Source organism: Balaenoptera borealis (genome assembly GCF_965194805.1).
Source record: "Balaenoptera borealis genome assembly, chromosome: 6".
Lineage (NCBI taxonomy): Eukaryota > Metazoa > Chordata > Mammalia > Artiodactyla > Balaenopteridae > Balaenoptera > Balaenoptera borealis.
Window position 1 is genome coordinate 111,710,945 of NC_138863.1, and position 22,354 is coordinate 111,733,298.

Genomic DNA, 22,354 nt, shown 5'->3' on the forward strand with positions numbered 1-22,354 from the left:
TTCCCGTCCCAGTTGTGGTTAAATACACATAACTATCAGTGAATGTATCACAGTGATTGGCTCATTCTTCTATTTATGGACATTTGGATAGTTTCCAATTTGGGTTCTTACGGGATGTGCAGGTCTTTTAGTTCATCTGGTGTATTTATATGTACATTTCTGTTTGGTGTTTACCTAGGAGTGGAATCATTGGGTCATAGATTGTAGGTGTGTGCAGTTTAGTAAAGCCTGAAAATCAGTTTTCCATAATGGTTGTAACAATTTATATTCCCAACAGCAGTGAATGAAAGTTGTCTACATTCTCAATATTGTCGGTCCTTTTAACCATTCTGGTGAATTTATGGTGTTCTCTCATATTTTATGTTGTGTAGAGGGAGAGTGTGAGAAAACCAAAATGCCACTGTAATTTCATATGGAGAAAGTCTGTTTGGTATGTCAAAAAGACTGGCTTACTGATTTACTTAATCTTGATTGGCTTAGGTCCAGCCTAAACATGTGAAGGAAGCTTTCAGGTTACTGAATAAATCAATCATCCGTGTAGAAACACCTGATGTCAATCTAGATCAAGACGAAGATGCCCAGATGGAGGTAGATGAGGGCCCAGATGGCATCCATGGTGAGGTGTCTGTTCATGACTGTTCTAGAGTTAGGGACCAAAATGTTCTCTGAGATGTCATGGTAAAAGTGCACTTACTGATGGTTGTGAAGTCTATGTAGCAAAAGGGGAAAAAATGGATATTGAATTTTATTAACTGTTCCTAAGTTAAAATATAATTAAATAGTTGATATAAAATATATATGCTTGAAAGACAGAGAAAAAACACCAAAATGGAGATAGTGGACTTAATATTGCAAATGCACTTTCAGATCATGAAATCCTTTTATTTCCCAATCTTCCCATCCCTTCCAAATGGGTTTTTGTCTTCACTGGTAGCATTTATAAAGTTTCTAATTTATTTGTACAATTACTAAATACTGAGTATAACTATATGGTTGTTTTAAAATTAGTATTAAAGTATAAGTAGTATATTTATAAACATTTAATAGGGGAGTATTGGAGGCACAGAAACAAGATTCAAACAGTTAATATTTCACTTAGGTCGTGCTGATAGCCCTGCTCCTGTGAATGGAATTAACGGCCACAGTGAAGACATGAACCAAGATGCTGTTCCGAAAGCCTCCTTAAGGCTGGGCTTCTCCGAATACTGCCGAATCTCTAACCTTATTGTGCTTCACCTCAGAAAGATGGAAGAAGGTGAGGCCATACTTAGTGCTGCTCACATGCTGAGTCATTTACATAAGCTGTATTCACATAAACAACTTTTTTTTTTTTGTCTAACAAATCTTTTTTTTTTTAACATCTTTATTGGAGTATAATTGCTTTACAATGGTGTGTTAGTTTCTGCTTTATAACAAAGTGAATCAGCTAACAACTTCTGATTCCTAAAGATTGTGTTATTTTGTCAGAAGAGATGAGAAACTGTTAGACAAGCTCACTTTGGCAAACAAAATCTACTATGGAATGTCAGCATATATACCAGCCTAGACATTTCCCCACAAGTTCATTGTCAAAGGTTTATGACTCATTCTTATTAATGTCCTTGGCCTATTTTAATATTTGTGAAGCCGAATTTGGGATCTGATAATATATAAAGATGCACTTAACAAATGTTTTTACAGATGCAAAGTCACTTTTCCTTACAATGGGTTTGTTTAAAATGGATGGACTCCTAGGGTATTTATATTTTATAGACAAGTAATTGAACTCAAAAGACTATTAGCACAAGTACATTCCAGACTAGAAATGAAGTAAAATCCTCTTTTCTCTGTAGCTAAAGTGTGATATCTGAACATTAGTACCCTTCCTGTTCTTAACTGCTTTACCATGCTATCCAAGTTTTCTCAACCTATAATTAGCCACAAGGCAGAGGAAAAGTGATTAAATCAAGGGGTTGAACTTAAACTTCAATTTGGTAATTAACCATCAGAAAATTCTTATTTGACTGTCAGTATGCTGGCTTCCGGACATATTCTCATCACAGTGTCCTAACTGCGATGGAGGAAGAGAACACCAGAGATTTTCTTAGCTTACTAAAAGATTTAAGCCCTTTAGTTTCTGCCCTCATTCCCCTGGGAACTGTGGACCAGTGGGAAGGAGGAAAGAAGGCAGTAAAGAGGCCACTAGGACAGACAGGTTTTAGTTCCAGTCCCTTCTCACATAAAAAGATTTGGGAGCAAACATTCCTGTGTTCACATTGTACTTCATTATTCTTTCTCTCTCTCATGCAACTAAGTTTTAAACATGGCCAGCCATCAGTGGAGCAAAGATACGATTAGCACCCACACAGTGCATTCCACAGATAAATTCTAGGTCTTCCTCCTTTCCCTAAAAAAAGAAAAAAGACACTATTCACCCAGCCCGGTAAGTTATTAATTCGCAGTCTTCAGATAGACAGCTGTTTTCTAGCAAAACTTTTTTCTTTTTTTAATTCATTTATTTATTTAGGCTGCTCTGGGTCTTTGTTGCCACACGCAGGCTTCTCTGGTTGCCGCATGTGGGCTCTAGGGCACGTGGGTTCGTTGCGGTATGTGGGATCTTTGTTCCCCAACCAGGGATCGAACCCAGGCCCCCTGCATTGGGAGTGCAGAGTCTTAACCACTGGACCACCAGGGAAGTCCCCTAGCAAAACTTTAAACCGTAAACCAAGGAGGTTACTTACTCAAAAGCATTTGGACAAACCACTGAAATTTGAGTACAACCATAATAAAACTTTTCAGAGGCATCATCAGCAAAGCTAAAATTTTCCTATTTTGATTTTGTATTTTATTAGCAATTTCTAAAATCAAGACAAATGAAGTTTTCTTTTATTATGCTTTATATCTGTGATAGTTTAAAATATTGCCAGGTTCCAACTTTTCTTGTGAATCTAGAGTTCTGGGCTCTAAAGGGCAGGTAGTTCAGTCGATAAAGATAGACCTTGCTGGAATGAATTGGTAATTTTTTATTTTTGAGTGAACGTCTATGGATTTCACTCCTTGGTTGACCTCAATTCCCTAAAGTGTTCCCCTTTCCAAAGAGGAATAGTTGTATTTAAGCAGTTTTGCTTGCTGTGACTTCATTCCTAATTTATGCTTTCAACTGCTGTTGAAAGAGTGTCATAGGTGGTGAAGCATGAGAAGGTGAAGGAAACACCTTCATACTTTGAAATCGTTATAGCTTTAAGAAACTTGTTTCTTATAATCTCTATTTTTTTAGGTTTTTCTTTTCAGGATAAAGTAAGGCATACTTTAATTCAAGTAATGTAACACGTTATTTCAGGCTTATGCTGGAAGATTGCAAATCTTATTTCAGCAGATATGTTTTCTGACAGATTGAAGGTTATCTATTCTGTACATTATCTTGTGCATGCAGACTCCAAGAATTGGCAATACAGTTTGCTACAAGGATAATTTAATCCTTTTTAAATATATTTTTTGTTGTTGCAGAAGAGGATGAGTCGGCATTAAAGAGGAGTGAGCTTGTTAATTGGTACTTGAAGGAAATCGAATCAGAAATAGATTCTGAAGAGGAGCTGATAAATAAAAAGAGAATCATAGAGAAAGTCATTTATCGACTCACCCACTATGTACGTATAGAATTAAGCTTGCTGAGGTATTACGGAGGGAGTTCATGCCTCATATCTGTGTAGGTTCATTAGATGTTCATTTATTTTGAATCATTAGGATCTAGTCAGAATTAGGAGTTGTATAAAACAAGAGAGAATTATTAACAATTAATTGACTTATTTCTTCTGCTAAAATAAGCAGAACTTAAAGCTGGTAAAGTGAATTTAGGGTCTTATTATTTGTGTGTTTTTAACCTTTGTTTTCCACTCTCTTTACCATAAACCTTCGAGCGTCCTGCCCACTGTCACCTATTTTCTGCATTTTATCCTTCCTCATGTTCTTATCTCCCCCATTACCCAGCTTAAAATCTATCCCATGATCACTTTTTTCTTATACTTTCAACTTCATTCTCTTTTTATATTACTTGCTTGGCAAAACTCCAGATTTGGTTCAGTCTAATTCGTTTTCTGTACCTATATCTAAGCAGTTAAAAGTATCTGGAGAAAAGCATACAACCATGTGCCAACTCTTATTTTAAATTCATGACCACAAATCTCAAATGGACAATTCTTTACTTCTGTCTTATCGACGTCACAGTAGCACTGACCTCACAGTAGCACTGCCTGATGCTATTACTTTTCCCTAGGCAGTTCATTCTCCCACTCTCTTAAAGGACCATTATGCATACCTTCTCACTACTCCAATCAGTTGATTATTTTCAGTATTCATCTTGTCAGCAGCATCTGTCAAAGTTGATCACTCCTTCTAGAAATACTTTGTTCACTTGGCTTCTGGGTCACCATGTTCTCCTGGGTCTTCTCCTTCTCACTGGTTATTTCCTCTTATTCTCTGTTCCTGAGTCTTTCTCTTGTCACTTTTTAAATGAAGTATTATGCTTAGTCCTCAGACCTCTTTTCTATTTATATTCCTTGCCTCAGTGATCTCATTTGGTTCTATGAATTGAAAACCATTTGTGATGACTCCCATATTTATATCTCCAGCTCTCACCTGTCCTCTAAATTGCTAGTGTATGTAGCTAGCTGCCTACTTGCAAATTAATAGGCGTCTCACACTTAATGTGTTCAAAACAGTTTTTCCTTGCAGTGTTTCACTTACTCAATTGCTTTAAGCCAGGCACCTTAGAATTATCCTTGATTCCTTGATTTCTCTTTCCCCTCACAACTTCTCCTTTTATAAGCAAATCCTGTGTGCCCTGCCTTCAGTATCAGTATTCTCTGTTTTCTTCTCACCACTGTCACATCTACCCAAGCCACCATGCCTGGACCTCCATGGGTGCCTCCTAACTGTCCTCCCTTGCAGTGGCTCTCTGCCCAGCAGCCAGACAGATCTTTTAACAAATCAAATTGTTTTAGTGCCCTTCCTTCTAGTCCTTCCCTCACATTTAGAATAAAATCCAGTCTCCATACCACGGCCTGCAGAACCCTGCACAAGCAAGCCCCTGCCCACCTCATTCACCTCATTTCATAGCCTCTTCCCCTTGCCCATTCTGCTCAGTGACACTGGCCTTGTCACTGTTCCTTAGACACACCAAGCATGAAGGCCTTTGTACATGCCCTTTGTTTCTTTGCCCATATTCCGTCCTCCATTCTGATGTCTGCTCAGATGTTACCTTCTCAGAGAAGTTCTTCTTGCCTGGCCAGTCAAAATAGCCTCCTCCTTGCTGTCACCCCCTTACCCTGCTTTGTTTCTTCATAGTGCTTATCATTGCCTGGCAGTATAGTCTTTATTTGGGTGTTTATTTTGTCTCTCTTATTAACATGCAAGCACCATGAGGACAGGGACTTTGTTTCTTTAGCCACTGTGTCCCCAGAATCTACAGTGGTGCCTAAGTCATAGAGGGCTCAAATACTTGTTAAATGATTGAATTTTTCTGTTCAAATGGCAGAGATTGCAGTTGACTTCACAGTGCTCACTATATAAATATTATAGTTGTCACATATCAGGGTTTGTCATCTGAAAAACTATTTCCCTATAGAACTAGATGAGTCTATGGTTACAGGTATGGGGGTGTGGGAAGAACTATTCCATTCAAAATTTAATGAAAAATATGTATAAAAATAAAGCTGAACTGGGCTGGCGTTGTGCTCAGAGTTATCTATCTAGTTAGTGGTGGGCAATGTGTTTGCATCAGGCCAGCCCTTCCCTCCCTTGTGGCCCTGAGATCAGTGTAAGATAAAATGGTCCACACAAGAAATCCACATTCGGACACATTGTGAAATTAACTGATCTAAATTGGACTTACCTTTTTAAGTTTGACTCACTGCCTGAGCCAACTCAATACAGAAGACTAAGGAACTTATACTGTACTAATCAAATGTGCTTCCTATGAAGGTGTGTTAGTACATAGAGTGAGTGCTTGAAAGTGTCCAGTCCCTCTTAGTGGAATTAGTGCTTATACTGTGGGACTTTTCCACCTTCTTAGGATCAAATCACTGTTTCCTGAGTTCCTCTGTATGGGCCTTCGGTAGGAGTCCTTCTCATTTGTGGACATGTTAGACTGACTTATAGTTACATCATGGCTTCAAATCTGTCATCAAGTTTATTAAGCCACATGGCATGTTCTGCTTTTTTTCAATTAGTTAATAGGTCAGAGTGAAAATTTTTTCATGTTAATTATCTTTAGATTCTACTTCTAACTGAATTATGAATGGATGGTATATAAAAGAGTTCAGTGGCCAATAATTAAAAATTAACATAATATTAAGCAAAATTAAACACTTTTATCAGAGTGATAAACAGAATCATAAACATACTTATCAGAGGATTTTATATAATTGCATGATTGTAAAATTCTTATGTTCTTTTTTGAAGTTATATTTATAAGTAGTTGATGTAATATGCTAGGGAACCTGATTAAAATCACAATGTCAATCTTACTGATATATTTCTTAATTTTTCAAAAGAAGTTTATGGTATGAAAAAGTCTATATCCTAATGGGAAGGTGACTTAGCAGAAACTTGATATTGACTTTAAGATATAGTCCTTTTTCTGAGAGAGTGTCTGGGGGGAAATGAAAGAAAATGTTAGTCACAAACATTCAGAAGAAGGGTCAAGTCCTGTGTATCTTAGCATTCTTATAATACTGCTGGAGAACTGAGGACAAACGTTTGTGTTTCATAGGATCATGTTCTAATTGAGCTCACCCAAGCTGGATTGAAAGGCTCCACAGAAGGAAGTGAGAGCTATGAAGAAGATCCCTACTTAGTAGTTAACCCTAACTACTTGCTTGAAGATTGAGCTATTGAAAGTAACCAGAGAAACTGTGGCCCTCCACCTCTGGCGTGGAGTCTGGGTGGAGCTCTACTAGCCAGAGAAGTGCTTCTGGGAGTGATGATTCAGGAAGATTTACTCTGAGGAAGAAGAATCAAGTTGATTGTCTTATATGTCACATTCCTTTTATACCAACACAGGTTTTATCCCTTTGTTTAGTGTGCTTCTTGCCTAAAAAAAGTTGGATTGCAATAGTGTGTCATTTCTATAACTAAGACCTTTGTTTTCATGTGTAGGAAAAGGTCTGTTGTTTTTATGTTATGTGGTGTCTTACTGGAGAAATAACTTTTTTCAATTGCCAACTACTTTTTTTCACCAAAATAACTTTTTCTGCACTTGTCTATTGGATTTATTTCTATTATAAATTATTGCTTCCATTTATTCATGAATATGAGTCTTTCCCTTTTTGCTTGATTCCTGGGGAAAGGGGTGGAAATACGGCATTATGGTAAACATTTAGGTGTAGGTTCCTGTGAGGAGAGTCCTTATAAGAATTTGTTAGTGTGAAAGCTAAGAGGCCTTGGAGATGACTTTCCAAGGTTAATTCCAGTTCTCTTTGGTTTTTTTTAAAGAGTTTATGAAAATAAAAAGTTTATTATACTTTTTTCATTACTCTTTAATAACTTTTTAAACTTACATATCCTAAGAGTAAGGTCTCAGAATTATTTTCTAACTGCTTTTTTAAGGGAAATACATCATTTTGTTTTGTTTTGTTTTTTTAAGAGTTCTTTTGATGTGGACGATTTTTAAAGTCTTTATTGAATTTGTTACAGTATTACTTCTGTTTTTTCCTTTGGTTTTTTGGCCACGAGGCATGTGGGGTCCTAGCTCCCCAACCAGGGATCAAACCCACACCCCCCGCATTGGAAGGCGAAGTCTTAACCACTGGGCCGCCAGGGAAGTCCCCAATATGTCATTTTCTATATTACAGACCACCCTTAAATTTTATGGCATTTTTCCAGGAAAAGACTTATTGCTGTTTATGACATTAATAGTCCCTGAGGCTTAGCTTTGATCAGTATGTTCATCATGTAGCAGTTCCTTTTGCTGCAGCTTTTGTCAACAGATGGCATTCTGGGGCCTGTAGGGCCAGTTGGGGAATGTTTATATGTGGTATTTGAGTTCACTAATAGAAACCTCTCTCCACTGGTTTGCGTACAGTAGGGTAAGGGAGACTGGAAATGGATAGAGAAGTTGCACAGTTAGCAGATGCAGGGTATAAGCTCCTGTGAAAACTATGTTCCTAATTAATGGAGGTAGGAGAGCTTGTTGGGACAAGGAAACTTCAGTGTACAGGATCTCAGACTACCTGTTGAGACAGGAGAGTCTAGGATAAGGCATGGACTAAGGCAGGACGTTCAGTAACAGGTGATAGGAAGAACAATGAGTAAAAACTCAGAAGACAGCAAGAAAGAGTTCCTTCCGTGCACTGATTCCCAACTTGATAAAGAAAATGGGGTGAGGACATTCTGAAAAGAGAAACAGCCTGACAGAAATTTGAACTTCAATTTGATCAAATACTGAACCAAAGCAAAGTGTGAAGCCCAGGGAAGATGAGTTCCTTTATGATGAATCTGTCTTCTCCTCCCCAATTGTGTCATTAGTGAAAGTAGGAGCTCTAAAGCAAAGTGAGGCCATTAATACAACTAAAATCAGTTTTTACCCATCTGAATAAGTGTGTTTACATTTTCACACACCCCCTTTCTCTACATGTTACTTGTCAGGGAAATGAAGTGGCTAATGGATGATGGAGCATGTACAAGATCTTTATGAAGAAAATTAGACGAGTATTTAGTAAGCAGATGTAACTTCTTTCTGAATAGGACATCTTGAATACTGTAAGTTGTCAACTGATCCATAAATTTAATGTATTTTCAACCAAATGCCAACAGATGTCCATCAATAAGGAAATGACTACATAAATTGTGATATAGCAATGCTCTGAGTTATGCAAACTAAAATGAGGGAAATGAAGATGTTTGAAATGGAAATATCTCTAGGACACATGGATAAGAAAATGCAAATAAAGCAGTGGAGCACCTAAATATATAAAGCAAGTATTAACAGACAGACAGCAAATATTAACAGGATAGACAGCAAAACAATAATAGCAGGGGACTTTAGTACCCCACTTTCATCAAAAGGATAGATCATCCATTCAGATTATCAATAAGGAAGCATTGACCTTAAATAACATGTTTAGACCAGATGGATGTAACAGACATGCAGAACATTCCATCCAAAAGCAACAGAATACAGACTCTTTTCAAGCACACATGGAAGATTCTTCAGGATAGATCATATGTTAGGACACAAAACAAGTCTTAAGAAGACTGAAATCAATATCAGGCATCTTTTCTGACCATAATGGTATAAAACTAGAAATCAACTACAAGAAGCCTGAAAATTTCACAAATATGTGGAAATTAAGCAACCTACTGAACAACCAGTGGGTCAAAGAAGAAATCAAAAGAGAAATTTAAAAATAATGAGAAATGAAAATGGAAACAACATACCAAAACTTACAGGATACAGCAAAAACAGTCTAAGAGGGAAGTATATAGGGATAAAAGCCTACATCAAGAAACAAAGATTGCAACCTAACTTGATATCTCAGGGGGGAAAAAAAATGAAGCCCAAAGTTAGTAGAAGAAAGGAAAGAGCAATGAAACTAAGAGCTGGGTTTTTTCTTTTTAAGATAAAATTGATAAAACTTTAGCTAGACTCACAAAAAAAGCCCTCAAAATCAGAAAGGAAAGAGGAGGTGTTACAAGTTGTACCATGGAAATACAAAGAATCAGATGTTACTGTGAATGATTGTTGGCCAACAAATGGGATAGCCTAGAAGTGGACTGCTAGAAACACACCTACCAAGATTGAATCATGATGAAATGTGAAATCTGAGTAGTCTGGTTAGTAGTGAGGAGATTGAATCAATAATCAAAAACCTCCCAACAAACAAAAGTCCAGGACCATATGGCTTCACTGATGACTTCTACCAAACATTTAAAGAAGAATTAATACCAGTCCTTCTCAAACACTTCCAAAAAATCAAAGAGGAGGTACCACTTCCAAACTCATTTTATGAAACCAGCATTACCCTGATAGCAAAGCCAGACAAGGACACCTAAAGAAAAGAAAATTATAGGCCAATATCCCTGATGTACAAAATAGATGCAAAAATCCTTAACAAAACTTTAGCAAAGTTAATTCAACAGTATGTTAAAACGATCATACAACATGATCAAGTGGGATTATTCCAGGATGCAAGGAAGATTCAACATCCGAAAATCAATTAATGTATTACACCAGGTTAACAAAAAAGGATGAAAATCATGGTCATCTCCGTAGATGGGGAAAAAAGCATGTGGTAAAATTCAACATCCATTTATGATTTTTAAAAACTGTCAACAAATTGAATATAGAGGGAAAGTACCTCAACACAATAAAGGCCATAGAGACTACCCTGGTGGTCCCCTGGTTAAGGCTCTGTGCTCTCAATGCAGGGGGCCCGGGTTTGATCCCTGGTCGGGGAACTAGATCCCAAATGCTGCAACTAAAAAATGATCCTGCATGCCGCAACTAAGGATCCTGCACACGGCAACAAAGATCCCATGTGCCACAACTAAGACCCGGCACGGCCAAATATTAAAAATAAAAATAAAGACCATAAATGGCAAGCCCACAGCTAATCATACTCTTGGGAATGAGACAAGGGTGCCCACTCTCACCTCTTACTCAATATAGTATTGGAATCCTAGCCAGAGCTAGGAAAGAAAGGCATCCAAATTAAGGAGAAGTAAAATTGTCACTATTTGCAGATGACATGATGTTGCATATAGAAAACCCTAAAGACTCCAGCAAAAAACTGTTAGAATTGATCAACGAAATCAGCAAAATTGCAGCATACTAAATCAATATGCAAAAATCTTCATTTCTATACACTAATAAAAACTACCAGAAAAGGAAATTAAGGAAATAATCCCATTTACAGTTGCATAGTAAGAAAAAAAATACCTAGGGATAAATTTAACCAAGGAGGTAAAAGACCTGTACACTGAAAACTGTAAGAGTGGTGAAAGAAATTGAAGAAGACACAGATAAATGGAAAGATATTCCATGCTTACAGATTGGAAGAATTAATATTGTTAAAATGCCCATACTATCCAGAGGAATCTACACATTCAATGCAATCTCTATCAAAATTCCCACGGCATTTTCCACAGAAATAGAACAGACAATCCTAAGATTTGTATGGAGCCACAAAAGACCCTGAATAGCCAAAGCAGTGTTGAGAAAGAATAAAGCTAGAGGTATCATGCTTCCTGATTTCAAGCTGTATTACAAAGGTATAGTAATTAAAACATTATGGTATTGGCATAAAAACATACATATAGATCAGTAGGACAGAATAGAGAACCTAGAAATAAACCCATGTATATATAGTCAATTAATTTACAACAAAGGAGCCAAAAATATACAATAGGGAAAGACAGTCTCTTAAATAAATGGTGTTGGGAAAACTAGATCACTACCTTACACCATATGCAAAAGTTAATATGGATTAAAGAGTTGAAGATTAAACCTGAAATCATAAACTTCCTAGAAGAAAACACAGGTGCTGGCTTCCTTGACATCAATCTTGGCAATGATTTTTTGGATTTGACACTAAAGCAAAGGCAGCAAAAGCAAAAATAAATAGGACTACATCAAACTAAAAAGCTTCTGCACAGCAAAGAAAACCATCAGTCAAATGAAAAAGAATGGGAGAAGATATTTGCAAATAATGTATCTGATAAGGGCTTAATATCCAAAATATGTAAAGAACTTATACAAGATAACAATCTAAAATGGGCAGATGATCTGAATAAGCATTTTTCCAAAGAAGATATTCAGATTGCCAACATATACATGAAAAGGTGCTCAACATAACTAATCATCAGGGAAATGAAAGTCAAAACCACAATGAGCTATATCACATTACACCCATGAGAAAGGCTATTAAGAAAAAGACAAAAAATAACAAGTGTTGGCAAGGATGTGGAGAAAAGAGAACGCTTGTGTAATATTAGTGAGAACCTCTATGGAAAACATATAGAGGTTTCCCAAAAAACTAAAAATAAAACTACCATATAATCCAGCAATTCCACTTCTAGGTATTTATCTGAAGAAAATGAAAAAACTAACTCAAAAAGATATATGCACCCTCATGTTCATTGCCACATTATTTACAATAGCCAAGACATGGAAGCAACCTAAGTGTTCACTGATGGAAGAATGGATAAAGAAAGTGTATATACATGTACAATCAAATATTATTCAGCCCTAAAAAGAAGGAAATCTTGTCATTTGTGACAACATGGATGAAACTGGAGGGCATTATGCTAAATGAAATAAGAGAAAGACAAATAGTGTATAATCTATGTGGAATCTAAAACAAATATTTTTAGAGTAATTTTTAAAATTTTTAATTTATTCGTTTTGTTTTTTTGGCTACGTCGGGTCTTAGTTGCAGCATGCGGGATCTTTTCATTGTGGCACATGGGCTTCTCTAGTTGTAGTGCACAGGCTTCTCTCTAGTTGTGGTGTGCGGGTTTTCTCTGTCTAATTGTGGCACGAAGGCTCCAGGGTGCATGGGCTGTGTAGTTTGTGGCATGCAGGCTCTCTTGTTGAGGTGCGTGAGCTCAGTAGTTGTGGCATGTGGACTTAGTTCCCCTGCAGCATGTGAGATCTTAGTTCCCCGACCAGGGATCGAACCCGCATCCCCTTCATTGGAAGGTGTATTCTTTACCACTGGACTACCAGGGAAGTCCCTAAAAAAATATTTTTAATAAAATAAAAAATGAACTCATAGGTACAAAGGATAGATTGGTGGTTGCCAGAGGTGGAGGTGGTAGGTGGGTGAAATGGGTGAAGGTGGTCAAAAGGTACAAACTTCCAGTTACAAAATAAATGTTATGGGGATGTAATGTACACCATGGTGACTATAGTTAATAACACTCTATTTGAAAGTTGCTAAGAGAGTAGATCTTAAACGTTCGCACCACACACAAGAAAAAAATTTGTATCTATGTGTGGTGATGGATATGTTAACTAGATTTATTGTGGTGATCTTTGTGCAATGTATACAATCATGTTGTACACCTGGAACAAATATAATGTTATATGTCAATTGTATCAATTTTTAAAAATTAATTTTAAAAAGGAAAAATATGTGCTTTTCTTACAACTTTGTAGAAGAGGCTTTTTAAAACTATGTATAAGCAGAGATGCCATAAGGAAAAAAAATTAATAAATTTGACTACACCAAAATTTAAAAATTTAAAAATTAAAAACCAAAGCTACAGATTGGGAAAATGCTTTCTCAACCTATATACGAGAGAAAGGATTAATGTCCAGGATAAATAAGCTGCAGATGAGAAGAATATACTATATATATGTTTCAATAGCTATATATTTTCTCAGTTTATAATGGGAAAAAGATTATTTCCCAAAATGGATACAGAGCTGATACAAATCAATTTTAAAAATCATTCAAAATTATAAACACTAATAATTTGATAATATTATAATAGCATTGGTGGGTTTGTCTGGAATTTGATGTTGTAATGCACTACTAGTAGGAGTGTAAATCAGGACACTCCTTTTAGGGAAAAATTTGTCAGTACCATTAGAAGTTAAAATATAACTGACTACCCTATTACCCAGCAATTGTACTCTTCAATATTTTCCCTGAAGAAATAACCTATATATGTATAGAAAAAGGCATATACAATGACATTCATTGTGACATTGTGACACTGAAAATGGAAAATAACCTAAAACCCAATCAACAAAATAATGATTATGCAAGGTCACACAATGCAGCTCTCAAAAAGAATAAGATATATCAATATTTGCACAATGTGAAGATATCCAGGTTGTGCTATATGGTAAAAATACCAGTTGTAGATCAATACTCACATTATAGTACCTCTTATTTTGTAAACTTGTTAGGTAAAAGTATATTCTTTATGTACATACACATGTAATAAATGGTGAATACTTTTTAGGAAGTAGCTGGGATTAGGTATAAGGCAAATGGAACTATTATCTAAATTTGGGGGATATTTATGAGAATGCATTTATTTAATATTTCTATAATTTATATATATATATACTTTTAGAGAGATAACAATGATTATAAACACAAGAATCTGAAAAATGATACATTTATATGAAGCTGTCAGGGCCACCTTGAAAATTCCACTAAGCGAAATAAAACTGTTTCTATTAAAATAAATATATATATATACAACATTTCTAAGACAATTCTAGGAAAAAGAATGATAGGAGAGGCCATGTCCTATCATAAAGTGAAAAGTACTACACAGGTATAAAAATTAAAATACTGTGGTACTGGAACAGGAATAGATAGACAAGGAGTAGAAAGTCTAGAAACATATGTCTAGATAGATATTTCATTTCTGATAGTTGTCATTTCAAATAGTGGGGAGAGAATGGCCTATTCAGTAACCCATTAGAAATTGATAAACCCTACCACACAGCACAAACAAAGTTAAAATTCAAGATGGGCTAAAGATCTAAAGATTAGAAACAAGAATATTAAATAATACATTTGACACGAGCTTTCAAAAATATGGTACCAAGTAATGTATTTTGAAGGACACTATAAAACAAATTTTAAAACTAACACTAGGGGGAAATGTTTTTTCTATCACATTTTAATACATGATATCCAAACTCTATTAAGAGTTCTTATATCAATAATAAGTTAAATAATAAAAATGTACAAAGGATATAAACATAAATCTCAGAAGAAAAACAAGTAGCCAATTAACATGAAAAGCTACCCCTCTAAACAGAAACAAGTGTCCAAAATATGAAGTTTTATAACAGGTGTGAGCAAACCAGAGAGATTTAGACACACTTCTAACTGTAGGTAGGATTTAAATTTGAAGAAGCCTGTTTTGGAAGACTTTGGATTACAATAAAAATTCCAAATGGGCATGCCATTGAGTCAGCAACTTAATTTCTAAGAATCTATCTTAAAGAAAAGAAATGTGGACAAAGATGTATAACTAAAGATACAGATATTAATTTGCAACATATTAAAATTAAGAACCAACCAGTGTTCAATATGCAAGAGGTTAAACTGTGGTACAACCTTACTGTGGAATGCTATGCATCTGTTAAAAAGAAGTGGGTCTACATATTCTGGTATAAACAGAGCTCCAAGCACTATTAAGTGAAGGAAAAAAAAAACTGAGGAACGCTACATAAGACATAATTCCATATAGGTTAAATTATATTATATATTTTAAATGTTATACACATGTATGTTTGCATTGTATATATGTAATAATAGCTATCATTGAGTTGCATTTTTCTAAATATGCTAATGAATGACCTCATTTAATTCTCACAACCTATCTATCACCATTATACAGATGAGGAAACTGAGGCACAGAGAAATTTAGTAACTTTCGCCAGATGAGATTTAAACACTGGCATTCCGACTCCTGAACAGCCATTAATATGTACAGAGAAAGGAAACTGGAAGGAAGCACAGTGTTGAAAGTGATTACCCTACAAAGGGAAAGGAAGAGGAGAATTAGTAAGTTTTCATACATATTTCTGTATTGTTTGAATCTTTTACAAAATGTGTTCATCATTTACTTACATATTTTTATTTTTTAATTTTATTTATTTATTTTTAAGATTTATTTATTTATTTTTGGCTGCGTGGGGTCTTAGTTGCAGCACTTGGGATCTTCACTGAGGCATGCGGGATCTTCCGTTGTGGCACGTGGTGTCTTCATTGCGGCTCCCAGGCTTCTCTCTAGTTGTGGCATGCAGGTTTTTTCTCTTCTCTAGTTGTGGTGCGCAGGCTCCACGGCACGTGGGCTCTGTAGTTTGTGGCACACGGGCTCTAGACGAGGCACAAGAGCTCAGTAGTTGTGGCAGGGGGGCTTAGTTGCTCCGTGGCATGTGGGATCATAGTTCCCTGACCAGGGATCGAACCCGTGTCCCCTGCCTTGTAAAATGGATTCTTTACCACTGGACCACCAGGAAGTCCCTCCTTTTTTTTTTTTTTTTTTATTGGCTGCGTTGGGTCTTTGTTGCTGTGCGCAGGCTTTATCTACTTGCAGTGAGTGGGGGCTACTGTTAATTGCGGTGTGCGGGCTTCTCATTGCGGTGGCTTCTCTTTTGCGGAGCAAGGGCTCCAGGCGCGGACTCCAGTAGTTGTGTCACGCAGGCTCAGTAGTTGTGGCTCGCGGGCTCTAGAGCGCAGGCTCAGTAGTTGTGGCGCACAGGCTCAGTTGCTCCGCTGCGTGTGGGATCTTCCCGGACCAGGGCTCGCACCCATGTCCCCTGCATTGGCAGGCGGATTCTTAACAACTGCACCACCAGGGAAGTCCCCCTACATGTTTTTAAAGGAGAAAAAAAGTTTGGCGAGGAACTCACTTTTGTTCTGCTATGTAAATAAGTTTTAAAATAATTTGTAAGTAAGAAAAAATGTGGAGAACTTTTTTTCTTCAGACACTTCCCAGGTTCCTTGGCATAAATTGTGTGAGAAGTTTAAGGTTTTTGTGTTGTCTCTTACGGTTTTAAAATTTTTTGATATTACATAGGTGAATCACATACTGATTTTATTATCATAGATAACCCAGTTACATATTAAGTGTTTACAGTCACTTAGTATTTTACAACCTCAACTGCAGTTATAAAGTAAGTATTCCACATACTTCCTAACAGTTCCTTGAAGATGGAGCTAGTCTGGCATTTAGTCCTTATTGTCCTCCTAAGTTTTTCTTGTTGGGGGTTAGACTGGAAATCTGATAGAAACTTCATTTCAGCTGCTGGTCCTCTAACCACCGACTTGCTACACAACCTGAGGGGTCCACTGGGAAACCAGGATTCTCCCTTTGTAACAGGAGACAAAGAAATTTATGTTTGTCACCAGCCACTGCCCTCTTTCCTGCCAGAGTACTTTAGCAGTGTTCGTGCCGTTATGATCACTCATTACAAAGTATTTCTGCCGTGGGCACAACTACTCCCAGAAGGAAGCTCCGAGAACCCAGACAAGGAAACAGTGCAGTGCTACCGGCAACTCCTTGAGGCCCTCAAGACTGCTCAGCTTCAGCCCCTGGTGGTCCTGCACCACCAGACCCTCCCTGCCAGCACCGTCCAGAGAACTGAGGCCTTTGCTGATCTCTTTGCTGACTATGCCTCCTTCATCTTCCACTCCTTTGGGGACCTAGTTGAGATCTGGTTCACTTTTAGTGACTTGGAGGAAGTGATAATGGAGCTTCCGCACCAGGAATCAAGATCTTCACGTCTCCAGATCCTCACTGATGCCCACAGAAAAGCCTATGAGATTTACCATGAAAAATATGCTTCTCAAGGTGAGTACACATGACCCAGGTGGCTGACCCACCGGCAGCCTTCATTACCCACCTTCCTCCACTCTCCTTAAAGCAGGACTCAGCATTTCTTTCCACTTACCTCCAATAGTCCCCTTGGGACTTCCCTGGCAGTCCAGTGGTTAAGACTCCGAGCTTCCACTGCAGGGGGTATGGGTTCGATCATCCCTGGTCGGGGAAGTAAGATTCCGCATGCCACAAAGCACAGCCAAAAAAAAAAAAAGTCCCCTCATATCTATTTATTAGTGAGAAATTAATACCGTACTGAAGATTTCCTGGTGGAGGTAGGTAGGGGTGGTTTACATTGTACGGTGCCCAGCATTCCCTTTGAAAAATATCTTTTAAGCCCCCTTGCCCAATCTTGAGTCTGCACTTTCACCGATTATCTTTCTGTCCTTCTTTCTCCAGTCCTGCCTCCCTGACTCTTCCTAAGATTTCAAGATTGCCCATCCTCTCATCCACCCCGTTTTCTTTTATTTATTTATTTATTTATTTTTATTTTATATATATATATGTGTGTGTGTGTGTGTGTGTGTGTGTGTGTGTGTGTGTGTTCGGTCATGCCCCTCAGCTTGGGGGGCCTCAGTTCCCCGACCAGGAATCAAACCCATGCCCCCTGCAGTGGAAGCCCAGAGTCCTAACCACTGGGCCTCCAGGGAATTCCTGAGCCTCCCCATTTTCTTATGCAAAGCAAGTTACATGTTCTAGTTGAAGCCTACATTCCAGCAGGGGAGACAAATACAAAGATAAAATAATAATATGCTGACAGATAGTGAGAAGAGCATGCTTACAATTGTCCGTATTCCTGCTTCATGGCTAGTTTAAGGTTCCAATTCAGTAGGCCTGGACAGAATCAAGACATTGATTTTAATAAATTCCCTAGGTGAATCTAGGCTAGGTACACCAAAAAATTGGTACACCAATTTTGAGAACCAATTTTGGGTTATATATGCTTTCTGGTTTTTATTGTATACTGTATGTATATTTTTATACATAGTATATAATACATCTGCATACTTGTATACTCTACCTTTGAAACTTAACATATTTAATGAATATATTCTCATTTTATTAAAAACTCTTTGAAAGCATGATTTTCAGTGGTGTTACAGGTTCCCATTATATTAATGGATCGTAGAGTTTAAAATATTCTTTCATTTTTGTATATAAGTTTATTTAATTTTCACTATTAAAAATTATGTTGCATTGAACATTCATATAAATAAATGCTTGCCTTCAGATAAATTCTTTCTGATAGATTCTTAAAACTGAAATGACTGGGTCAAAAGATGTGCATTCTTTAAGACTTTAAAGGATGTTGCTAAATTATTTTCCAGAGAAGTTGTAACTTTAACTAACAGTTATAAAATTGTTCTTCTGACCCCACTCAGCCTGTTTTCAATTACGTTAATTATTTTTATCATTGGTATAGACAGAAATAGTCAATAACCGATCTATTGTAAGAGTAGAAGAGACTTTTATTCAAGCCAAGCTGAGGACTCTATCCTCAGAGACAGCCTCTCAGATAGCTCTGAGGAACTCCGCCAGGGAAGCATGGTTTTCAGCAGTTTTATATTTTGTCAGAACAAAGAACATCAACCATGACTGGGGTATATTCCTTCAAAGTTTTGAAAAAAGACAGATTAGCATGTACACAGCGAGTCTGTATGGCTTGGCACCTGGGAAGGGAGCCTTATTATCAAAGGAGTACTAGCATTGATGTCCCAGGAAAAGAGGCATTTATGTCTATCTTTGAAACAGACATTCTTTACTTCTGAACAATGCATCCTCTTCTTTAATGGTTAAAGCAGATGTACAATGTATGTTTAATAGGCTACAAAACAGGATGTTCTAGTTAGCATAAAGTTTATGTTAAATCATGTATAAGTCAGAATGACTTCCCAGTATGTGAAAATTTTCTTCCGTCATTGGTAATTTGACAGCTGAAAACTACTATCTTCTTATATTCTTTATTTGCATGTATGTGCTCATAGAGAGATTAAACATTTTCTCCACGTTTAAAATAAAAGCAGGACAAGGGCAGAAAGAGTGTGAGTGTGGATGGAGCTATTTTATATATGATTGTCAAAAAAGCTGTCCTCAGACCACCTTTTGAGCCAGCTGGAATGAGGGAGGGAGCGAGCAACCATGGGATCTGGAGGATTACTGGCCATGGGGTGAGTGCAAAGCCCCTGGCGAGGGAACAGCAAGAAGCCCAGCTATCCATTTCATGAACTGTAGAGGGAGGGAGAAGAAGGAGATGCCAGATTTGAAACTGGATTCTTTGGAAAGCCTATCATGGGGTGAGTGAGAAAATAAATAAATAAATGTTTGTTGGCTGTGATTCTACTGAAGAAGCTTTGAGTAAAATGAACTTTGAAAGAAGGCAAGGCTGAACTGGATCATCTGAAATTAAGGAAAATCTGTCTCGTTTTTAGAAAATTCTAAATAATAGAGTAATTTAAATTATAAAACTAGACACGTTTATTAAAATGCTTTATATATTTCATTTTTAATCTCCGTCAGGTTACTAAAGACTATTTCTTTCTTAAATTCATATTTTCCTTCTTTTCTTCTTCTGCTCATTCCTCCCAGCCTTCATTTCATGTTTCATCAACATCACTACATTATCTGCCCCTGATAAAATGCAGGACACAAAATAAATTCTCTTCTCAGTCTCTTTACTATTCCAAAAGGTGGTTTTCCTTCGTCCTTTCTCTCTCTCATTCTCCCCTCCCTTTTTAGTCCAATTAAATAGCTTTTTTGTTCTTTGTAAAATATATTTTTAATATACACAAAAAAAGTTATATAACATATGTTGGTTCAAAGCAAAATAACTTTTCGAAGGTGGGGATATTGAATAATATCCCCCAAATTGAAGAGGAACTTTGAGACCAAAAAGTGAAGCAGGCAACTCCATAAAATGCAATTATGGAGTTTATTGTGGGTAACTTACATATGGGTAGGATCGGGTGAACAGCGATCTGGAAGCATTTGCAGCTGCATTCCTCACTGCCAAAAGGGGCACAAGGGAATTTAAAGGGGCCAAAGCTAAAAATGCAATCTGACTATTAAGGGAGAAGCACATCTGCACCAGTGGGACTGGGAGTTTTTCCGTCCCCTCGGGGGTCTCATGACCATTATTCCTTGTGGACCATTAACCATCTGTGTCAGCTAAAGAGCATTCTTCCAGTTCTTATATCAGATGAAGACAAGGGTAAAAGTTGATAGGAAACTTATCTGGCTTGGGTGCATTACTTGTGAGTAGGCTAAAGCTCAGTCACACAGGAAGGGGAGGGGGTAGGACTGTGGGCCTAAGATGGAGCTGACAAAATAGAGTCAGTGTGGTTCAGCCACACAACAACTAATACCCATGGAGTGACCACTCAGTCCAACAATTAAAATATAACAGAATACTGTGGTGATTTTGTAACACAGAAATATTGAATCACTATGTTGTGCACATGGAACTAACACAGTATTGTAGGTCAATTATGCTTCAATTTTTTAAAGAGCAAGAAAACAGCAAAAAATTATATATAATATATAATACATATATATAATATATATATATTATACCACTTCACATCAACTAGGATGGCTGTAGTAAAATGGACAGACAGGGACTTCCCTGGTGGCGCAGTTGTTCAGAATCCACCTGCCAATGCAGGGGACACGAGTTCGAGCCCTGGCCCGGGAAGATTCCACATGCTGGAGAGCAACTAAGCCTGTGTGCCACAACTACTGAGCCTGTGCTCTAGAGCTCAAGAGCCACAAGTACTGAGCCTACGTGCCACAACTACTGAAACCCACGTGCCTAGAGCCTGTGCTCCGCAACAAGAGAAGCCACCACAATGAGAAGCCCACGCACCACAACGAAGAGTAGCCCCCACTTGCTACAACTAGAGAAAGCCCGTGCGCAGCAACAAAGACCCAACGCAGCCAAAAATAAATAAGTAAATAAATTTATTTTTTAAAAAAAGACACAATAACAAGTGTTGGCAATGATGCTGAGAAATTGGAACACTCATACTTTGCTGGTGGGAATGAATTATGGTGCAGCCACTTTGGAAATCAGTTTGGCAGTTCCTCAAGTTAAATTTTAGAGTTACCATATGACTCAACAATTCTTCTCCTAGTTATATATCCAAGAGAAATAAAAGCAAATGTCCAGACAAAAACGCATCACAAATATTCATAGCAGTATTATTCATAATAACCAAAAGTGGAAACAACCCTAATGTCCATCAATTGACTAATAAACAAAAAGTGGCATATCAGTACAATGGAGTATTACTCAGCCCTTGAAAGGAATGATGTACTGATTCGTGCTACAACATGATAATCCTTGAAGACAGTATGCTAAGTGAAAGCAGCCAGTCTCAAAAGACCACATATTATATGATTTCATTTATATTAAATATCCAGAGTAGACAAATCTATAGACACTAAAGTAGAGCAGCTATATCTGGGGCTAGAAGAGAGAATGGGAAGTGACTGCTAATGGTTATGTAATTTCTTCTTGGGTTACTAAAATGTTCTGGAATTAGTGGAGATGGTTGCACAGCTTTGTAAATGTACTAAAGACCACTGAATTTTATACTTTAAAGTGATGAATTTTATGGTATATGAATTATATCTCAATTTTTTAATGTTAAAAAATTAATTGGAAGGTTGAAGATTTATAAAACAAAACAAAACAAACCATACCACAATTTATGTCTACTTGTATATTCTTCCCTATCTCATCTCCCATTCTCCCCCACCCCATCCCAGGTTACCACTGTGCTAAATATTCCATCCATCTTTTATTAGTCTATGACTTTCCCCTCTTCCCCATTTGGTGTCCATAATGGAGGTACAAGGTCAAACATTTTAAATAAAAATATTTAATTACAGAAAAAGTGGGATTTTACTAAATATATTATAGCCCCCCAAAATTCACCATGTTTAAAAAATATGTTCAAAAATTAAATTCCCATTTACTGCTGATTAGAAAATAAACAATGTGAAATGCAGTTCTGATTTT

The 22,354-nt window shown here is 37.1% G+C and overlaps 2 protein-coding genes across 5 annotated transcripts in view; both read left to right on the top strand.

Annotated features, from left to right (window-relative positions):
* MCM6 (minichromosome maintenance complex component 6) overlaps window positions 1-7,287 on the top strand; it is a 43,068-nt gene extending 35,781 nt beyond the window's left edge. Inside the window, exons 14-17 of one of the 2 annotated variants that reach the window (XM_082397855.1) lie at window positions 481-616; window positions 1,100-1,255; window positions 3,487-3,626; window positions 6,749-7,287. In XM_082397855.1, the coding sequence (XP_082253981.1) occupies window positions 481-616; window positions 1,100-1,255; window positions 3,487-3,626; window positions 6,749-6,865 (549 nt within the window). In that variant the 3' untranslated portion in view covers window positions 6,866-7,287. The remainder of the gene's footprint in view (window positions 1-480; window positions 617-1,099; window positions 1,256-3,486; window positions 3,627-6,748) is intronic. The other variant, XM_082397856.1, reaches the window with a different exon arrangement.
* A 127-nt stretch (window positions 7,288-7,414) lies between these two features.
* Window positions 7,415-22,354, top strand: part of LCT (lactase) — a 60,069-nt gene continuing 45,129 nt past the window's right edge. For 2 of the 3 annotated variants that reach the window (XM_082397791.1, XM_082397794.1), the window contains exon 1: window positions 7,415-17,307. In XM_082397791.1, the coding sequence (XP_082253917.1) occupies window positions 16,668-17,307 (640 nt within the window). In that variant the 5' untranslated portion in view covers window positions 7,415-16,667. The remainder of the gene's footprint in view (window positions 17,308-22,354) is intronic. The other variant, XM_082397792.1, reaches the window with a different exon arrangement.